This window comes from Hyalella azteca, unplaced genomic scaffold (assembly GCF_000764305.2).
Source record: "Hyalella azteca isolate HAZT.00-mixed unplaced genomic scaffold, Hazt_2.0.2 contig11464, whole genome shotgun sequence".
Classification (NCBI taxonomy): Eukaryota; Metazoa; Arthropoda; class Malacostraca; order Amphipoda; family Hyalellidae; genus Hyalella; species Hyalella azteca.
In genome coordinates this window covers 245,476-254,147 of record NW_025941463.1, presented here as the reverse complement: position 1 = coordinate 254,147, position 8,672 = coordinate 245,476, and the positions used below count along the sequence as shown (strand labels likewise).

The 8,672-nt window shown below is 41.0% G+C and overlaps 1 protein-coding gene across 1 annotated transcript; it reads left to right on the top strand.

The window, feature by feature from the left end:
- The first annotated feature begins 254 nt into the window (after window positions 1–254).
- LOC108680613 (RNA-binding protein 25-like) lies at window positions 255–6,041 on the top strand. Its single transcript, XM_018169490.1, has 3 exons — window positions 255–388; window positions 440–752; window positions 5,625–6,041. Exons 1-3 carry the CDS (start codon window positions 255–257, stop codon window positions 6,039–6,041), a joined length of 864 nt encoding a protein of 287 aa, XP_018024979.1.
- Window positions 6,042–8,672: the final 2,631 nt, after the last annotated feature.

The following is an 8,672-nucleotide window of genomic DNA, read 5'->3' as shown; positions in this document are numbered from 1 at the left end:
CACCAGAAACAGATGGACAAAAATGTGCCGCTGATGGATGAACAGGAAGGACCTAATGGCACTGAGAGGGAGGAGGCCTGGACTGCTTGAATGTCTTCCAGTGAGGCGGAGGAAGAGAGGAAAGTTTCCAGTTAGGCGGAGGAGGTGAGGAAAGTTTCCAGTGAGGCGGAGGAAGTGAGTAAAGTTTCCAGTTAGGCGGAGGAGGTGAGGAAAGTTTCCAGTGAGGCGGAGGACTGTCTCTTATACACATCTAGATGTGTATAAGNGAGGAAGTGAGGAAAGTTTCCAGTGAGGCGGAGGAAGTGAGGAAAGTTTCCAGTGAGGCGGAGGAAGTGAGGAAAGTTTCCAGTGAGGCGGAGGAAGTGAGGAAAGTTTTTAGTGAGGCGGAGTAAGTTAGGAAAGTTTCCAGTGAGGCGGAAGAAGTGTGGAAAGTTTCCAGTGAGGCGGGGGAAGTGAGGAAAGTTTCCCGTGAGGCGGAGGAAGTGAGGAAAGTTTTTAGTGAGGAGGAAGAAGTGTGGAAAGTTTCCAGTGAGGCGGAGGAAGTGAGGAAAGTTTCCAGGGAGGCGGAGGAAGCGAGGAAAGTTTCCAGGGAGGCGGAGGAAGTGAGGAAAGTTTTCAGTGAGACGGAGGAAGTGAGGAAAGTTTCCAGTGAGGAGGAGAAAGTGGGGAAAGATTCCAGTGAGGCGGAGGAAGTGAGGAAAGTTTCCAGTGAGGCGGCGGAAGTGAGGAAAGTTTCCAGTGAGGCGGAGGAAGTGAGGAAAGTTTCAAAAAAGACGGATTGAAGAAAGTTTAAGGTGAGACGGAAAAGCGAGAAATTCCGTTGCGATGGAAGAACAATCACTAAAACGAATTAAGTGAGTAGAGCTTCAGCAGAAACGTAAGAAGCGAGTATAATCTCTATTGACGCATACGAAGGAAGGAAGATTACTCTCACTGACACGGAGGAGGAGGCCGAAAAAAGTGAAGAAAAGTGGAAAAAGTGGAGATGAGGTCGCGATGGACCAAAAGAAAAGAATGGAGTTACAATTAATGGGGCTAAAAAATGAGTAGGGCTGCAACAATCCCTTAAAGAATGAATGGGGCTGCAATGGAGGTTTAGAAAAAGAGTGGGGCTGTAATAGGGGCTGAAAAAATGGAGCTGTAATTCGGGCTAAAAAAAGAGTGAGACCATAATGGAGGCTCAATAAAATGGGGACTGTAATGGAGGCTCAGAAAAGAGGGGGGCTGCAATAGGGGCCCCAAAAAAGTTGTGCTGCAGTGGGAAGCTCAGAAAAGAGGGGGCCACAAGATGAGGCCGCAATGAAAAGGTTCGGGCCGAGGCCTCAGAAGCGCTCTGATCGCGGCGACTTTAATCAAGCAAATGGAACCAAGCTGAGTGCTGAGTGCTGAGTGCTGGGTGCTGAGTGCTGGGTGCTGAGTGCTGAATGCTGAGTGCTGGGTGCTGAGTGCTGAGTGCTGAGTGTTGAGTTCTGAGTGCTGGGTGCTGAGTTCTGGGTGCTGGGTGCTGAGTGCAGGGTGCTGAGTGCTGAGTGCTGAGTGCTGGGTGCTGAGTGCTGAGTGCTGAGTGCTGGGTGCTGAGTGCTGAGTGCTGGGTGCTGAGTGCTGGGTGCTGAGTGCTTAGTGCTGAGTGCTGGGTGCTGAGTGCTGAGTGCTGAGTGCTGAGTGCTGAGTGCTGAGTGCTGAGTGCTGTGTGCTGAGTGCTGAGTGCTAAGTGCTGAGTGCTGAGTGCTGAGTGCTGAGTGCTGAGTGCTGAGCGCTGAGTGCTGAGTGCTGAGTGCAAGTGTTTTCATCTTCACTGGTAATCGGCGACTTTGTCTTTCCAGCATTAATGGCTTCACTGGAAATACTGTATTAAATATTTATTTTTCTTTGCGTTTAATCGAACATTTGTGGTGATCTCTGCAATTATTAATGTGGTCTCTGACGAGTTATTTCATTTTAAATGTTTTTTAACGTTTTAATTTCGTCACGTTTTAGTTTTTTACACATAGATTTTTTAACGTTTCAATTTCTATAATGTTTTTTCTAATGATCTAGTTTTTTACCTCTTTAAATGTTTTTAAACATTTCCCCTTATCACATTTCACGTTTTTAAGGTAGATTAGCGAAAGATTTGCATTAAAAAGCTTTCGCAATCATATTGGGTATAGATTCAATGAGGCTTAACATTAGGTAATAAATGTAATGTTCATATATGTTAAAATGAATAAAACTTTGTGTAATAAGAAATCATGAGTTGAAGAAATCATGAGTATATGAGAGACATTTATTTAAGCCGTGTTGATGGATGCGTGTTAAGTCGTACTTCGCCTTATTTTATTTATTTTATTTGAGGGCCACGCACAGATGGCGCTGCCATTATGAAGGCTCCTGCCAAATCAGTGGTAAACGAAGAACAAAGAAGTCACCACACCCCTCCCCGTGACAAAGAAATCACCCCTCCTCCCAAAGAAGTCACCCCCCTCCCCGTGACATAGAAGTTACCCCCACCTCCCCGTGGCAAAGAAGTCACCCCCACCTCCCCGTGGCAAAGAAGTAACCCCCCCCCTTTCTCGTGACATAGAAGTCATCCCCCCCTTCCTGTTACAAAAAAGTCACCCCTCCCTCCCCGTGACAAAAAAGTCACCCCCCGTTCCCCCTGGAAAAGAAGTCACCCCCCCCTCCCCGAAGAGGATCTGAGAGACTGAATGGGAATTTTGTAAAAATTTACACACTTGATGACCCATGGAACGAGCAGAGAGCAGACGTAGCAATAATACGCATTTTTGACTCGTCAAACTGAGTTGAGATGTACCCCCACAGGGTACATCAATATTTGTGCATCAATAGTGCATCAATATTTGTACAAAGTACCACCATTTGTCTTAGTGGAAGAAATGAGAGGATAAGGAAAAAAACTTAAACCTGAAGCAAGGCAGCAAGGTGACGGTGTTTCAATAGCGATGGGCAGTGATGAAGTTTTTGTTAAATTTTAATATGAAATTACTTAATTTAATTGAGAACGTAGAATTGCGATTCATTGAGTCAGGTGAATGAATAAACAATAAGTTGAAAGCAAATCAATTGCTACAACTCCTTAGATGAAAGTCGCAAATTTCAAATGAACTTGAATTTGAGTGACAAATTCAAGCAACCGCAACTCATAGGCACTAAATGATCTCATGTACAAACACTGAAAAAAATGTTCTGCAGAAACATAACAAACAGTAGAAATAAAATTCAAATTTGAGACCCGGTTATTGTCATATTTCAAGCGCTTTTATATTAAATTATTTTCCAGCTGAGGCGAAGAAATAAAATTGAAAAACTAAAATCGCAAAGTTTAGATAAGTAAAAGGCTTTGATTTTCTCAACTAAAGAAAGAATATTTGAAAAAGCTTTTTCTTGTGGCTTCGTTTTTTAGGTAGAAGTGAATATTATTAAACATAAATCTACGGAATCAACTCGTTCAGAATCACATTTTCTCGTGCCTCTCATTTCGCTAAGAGATTCACTGCACCCGTGCTACTCGATTCAACGCCGCCATAACCACAGTCATCTCTCAGCCACAAAACGACGCTTATTTCTCCACCATTTTTCATCACGACACCAAAAAATTCAATACAAACTTCCAAGAGAGAAGGCACGAGCGATCGTATTGCTTGGCCGAGTCTTGCATTGTCTTGCGCAGCGGCTCAATACGTGGTTTTTTCCAAGCATTTCATTGTCTTGCAAGCGTCACAAAAGCCGACGAGCCGAAAAAACATCAACATTCAAAAGCCCGGCAAAACTGACGAAGATGTGCGTAATTTTCCTAAAAGAGCTCGGCTTGGCGTCGCTAAGGCATAACTTGTACAGAATAGCAGACTTGTGATATCGTTTAGTGATATTAGAATGATTTGTTGTGAAGCATGTGAGAAGAAGAATTCATGTTGTTAGAAGAATTTATATTTGAAAGGAAATGCATGCTCAACCAGTATTTCAGTATTTTTAATGTGCAATAGACGTTTAAACAGTTCAATATAAGTCTTGAATAGAATGCCTTAAAAAAATTTTAACTAAACGTTTGGAATCAACCTTTATTTCCCCTTTCAATTTCCGGGGAGAGGAGAGTGTGGGCATCACCTGAGATTTTCCTGATCACCTGAGATTTTCCTGATCACCTGAGATTTACCAGATCACCTGATATTTTCTTGATCACCTGAAATTTTCCTGATCACCTGAGATTTTCCTGATCAATTGAGATTTACCAGATCACCTGAGATTTTCCTGATCAATTGAGATTTACCAGATCACCTGAGATTTTCCTGATCACCTGAGATTTTCTTGATCGAGATTTACCAGATCACCTGAGATTTGCCTGATCACCTGAGATTTACCTGATCACCTGATATTTTCCTGATCACCTGAGATTTACCAGATCACCTGATATTTTCTTGATCACCTGAAATTTTCCTGATCACCTGAGATTTACCAGATCACCTGATATTTTCTTGATCACCTGAAATTTTCCTGATCACCTGAGATTTTCCTGATAACCTGAGATTTTCTTCCTCTCCAGTGTAGGAAATATAGAAAGTGTAAATTTCATCAGATTCCTTCAAATTTTACCCTCTAAGCAGCAGATGATAGAATGATAATAGAAATTAATTAATGATAACGAGAATTATCTGCAACGACCAGCGTGTCGTTAGAAATTTGCTAATTGCTTTAATTGAGTCATTGAGGGCAATGTCTGTGCCTTCAAACAAAGGATAAATCAGTTTATCAAAAAATGTCATGTCTGACCAATTTATGTATAGTTAATGAAGGCATTGAATTAGGGAAATCAATGAATTCAAGAAAATAAATGTATTTCTTATTTTGTTTGCATCAAGTCATCATAGATGTATGTTCAGATAAGCAATTAACTTTAAGTTAACCTGGCTCGAAGTTTCGGATTTGGAAAAATCAGAATTTTAGTAAAAGATTTTGATTTTATATATCGACCTGGTCCACGTTAGATGCATAATTATTTACAATTATTCTGTTATGCATATTAGCTGCATCGGGCAGCTGTAGTGTGTGTTCTGTGTAATGTATATGCTGTGTGCACAGAGAGCTGTGTGTATATGTATGCTGTGTATGGCAGTGCTGCAATAACTGCTTGGTAAGTTGAGAGATCACTATAGCCACCATCATAAAAAATAATAAAAAAATGATAATATAATATACAAATAATATAATTTATATATAATATAATATAAACAAATATATTATGCTAAAAATATTGAATTGTAATTAATATTAAGTTAATTCAATGTTGGGGCTGTAAATTCAGTGTTCAGCGTAGACTCTTCATCCAGCACTGAATTAGAGAGGCAGTTCTTCTTAATTATTATTATCATAATAGAGATACTGAGAAACAAGAAGCTGTAAAGATGAATGAACGCAAATCTAAAAGAGAAATTGTGTTAGTAACGACTTAAGAAGTAGAAAACGGGTGCTAATTGCGACGTGCGAATGAGGGAGAAATGAGTGGAAAAATGAGAGAGCTTACAACTTGATAAGAGCAAAAGGGTCTTGAAAGAAGGAGAGCGAGCGGGAGAGAATAAAGAGAATCGGGTGTGAGCGTGAGAGTGGGAGGAAATAAATGCGTATGTTAGAGAGAGCGCGACCGAGAGAGAAAAAGAGTGGGTGCAACGAGGACGAACGAGAAAAAGAGAGGAGAGAGGGAGCAAGAGAGGACGAGTGAAATGAGGATAGAGGGCAGGAGAGGACGAGAGAGTGAGAGAGAGACAGAGCAAGAGAAGACACGTGAGAAAGAGGAGTTGGAGGAAAAGAGGACGAGTGAGAGAGAAGAGAGAGAGAACAAGAGAAGACGATTGAGAGAGAGGATAGAGAGCAAGAGAAGACGAGTGAGAGAGAGGAGAGAGAGCAAGAGAAGACGAGTGAGAGAGAGGAGAGAGAGCAAGAGAAGACGAGTGAGAGAGAGGGGAGAGAGCAAGAGAGGACGAGAGAGAGAGAAGACAGAGCAAGAGAAGACGAGTGAGAGGGAGGAGAGAGCAAGAGAGGACGAGTGAGAGAGAGGAGAGAGAGCAAGAGAAGACGAGTGAGAGAGAGAGAGAGACAGAGCAAGAGAAGACGAGTGAGAGAGAGAGAGAGAGACAGAGCAAGAGAAGACGAGTGAGAGAGAGGAGAGAGAGCAAGCAAGAGCAAGCGAGAGCGAGGCGGGAGAGCCGCCCCCTTATCTCCGCCATACATCACGCGGTGCCGACCCTTACAATGTTATCTGTGAGGGGACATGTGAGGGGACATGTGAGGGGACATGTGAGGGGACATGTGGGGGGACATGTGAGGGGACATGTGAGGGGACATGTGAGGGGACATGTGAGGGGACATGTGTGGGGACATGTGAGGGGACATGTGAGGGGACATGTGAGGGGTTATGTGAGGGCTAACATGGAGAGTGTTTTCACATGAAACACAACATTGATTCTCTGCTTCTGTACATCGTGCATGTTTGTTTTTCAGAAATGTCACAATCAGAGTTAAAATAAATTTATTTATGAGTTAAACTCCACTTAAAATGGATCAAAGTTTAAAGTTTCTGATATTTGAGCTTTGGGACGATTTATCCTGTGGCATATTGTAGATATTATTTCAAGGCATATCTATATATTTAATATAAATTTATTCATATGTATATATACAGATATAATTTAAAAGTTTTGATGCGTTAGGTTTTTGGATGTTTGATTTTGTAATTTTAGTTGTCAATCATCCATTGATGTGGCAAGCAACTAACGCTGAAACGTTGCTGAAACGTTTTCCGCGAAATCAACTTGCAGTCAAGTTAACGTTGTTTCAACGTCATTTGGACGTCATGAAGGTTTCATTATTGTGTTTAGATAATCTCAAGAAGGAAAAATGTGTCATTTTAAATGTGTCATGAGAAATGTGTCATCTTAAAAGAATTTCATTATGAAATTTCATAATTTCATAATGAATCTTCGTCGTAAATTGAAAGAGTGGCAGTGAACGAACGGTTAGGTGGACAAGCTTAGTTATTTTTCACCTTTGTATTTTCGCAATCAATTGTGCTAATTATATTAAAATAATTAATTTATATACTAAAATCCTTGGGCTACAACGGCTACGGGTTTTTGTGGACCATCAAGCGCTTTATATATGGAGGAAAACAGTCGGAAATTTGCAATATAATGTACTGAATTATACACGTAGGAACTATAATAATGATAATGTATACTGTATTGCTATCCTCTCTCTGTTTAATAAATAACACTGTATAATTTGTATGCTGTATAATTAAATTGAACTGACTTTTCTAGGTGATAATTTGCAGATTTATTACATTAATCAATGAAAGATTTTCATGCACTGAAAATATAAAAACTTTTTTTAAGGAATTTTATAAACGTGGGTAAATCAATATTTGGTGTGTTTAAATAATATTATTCAACGTTTGATTCATATAGTTCAACTATAACTTTTTGAGCGCCTTCAATCCTGCCCTCAGTTATCGAATCCTGCAGTAATCCACTACGCGCGTATCGCTCCTGATAAGATCTATGGCAAAATTCCCATTTAAATTTTGAACGCAAGTGTATTGGCCGAACAAATATTCTCGACGCATTACTGTGGTCCGGCCGCTGACCAGCGCCGCCCGGGCGCCGGCATCCCGCGGCAATGGGCCGGCGTGGGGCCGGCGGGGGCGAGGCGTCGTCGTAACAACACGGCACCGGGCCGAGGGCGAGGGATGACCGCAGTAGTCGCTCACTGCGATCAGTTCAATATCAGGTAATATTCTACGCAAACAAATTGTAAAGATAAAAATGTGATGAGGGTGGTGCTGATGAAGGTGGTGGGGGTTGAGTGGGCTGAAATAAGTGGGAGAGATCGAGTAAGTGAGTAAAAGTGAAAGCATTGAAGGAAAGAGAGCAAATAATTACAAGTGCTAAGAGAAAGAACAGGAAGACAAAGTATGGCAGATTAGCAATAGTCAACCAAGCAATAACTTGAAAGTTATGCTGAATAAATATAATGTTAAATGCAAAAAGCAAAAAGGGTCATAGAGAAATATGAAAATAATTTTAAATACTCTGAGACGAAAGACATTATACCTCAACTTACGAACGCTTCTACTTTCAGATGTGAACATGAAATCAAAATTTTTTTGCCTCCACCGAGGAAAAAAAATTTCTTGTTCCAACAAAAAATCTCTGATTATGAACCGAATTTCAGAACCGAGTCTGTGCTTACGAACTGGTTCGGTGCTATATTTTATGTAATTATGTTAGTTCACATTGAAAACCAATATCATATTCATAGCAACATTTCCTGATTCGAACACAGCTACGGAACGATTTAAGTTCGTAAGCCGAGGTATCACTGTATGTAAATTCGACGCCTTAAATTATAAAACACAATTCGATATGAGCTGAAATATAAAGACAAAAAGAATAAAATATGAGAATATACGATTTAAAGCTAATGCCATTTCATAATTAAGTGAGAACCTCGTAACAAGCTCAATGAAGGTCATTTTATAGGAAAACTTCTTATTTCTGATTCTGGACAATTCATTGGCCGCCGATAATATGCCTATACTTCTAAACCAGGGTGACGGGTGGTGGAGGGGGTGACGGGTGGTGGAGGGGGTGACGGGCGTTGGAGGGGGTGACGGGTGGTGG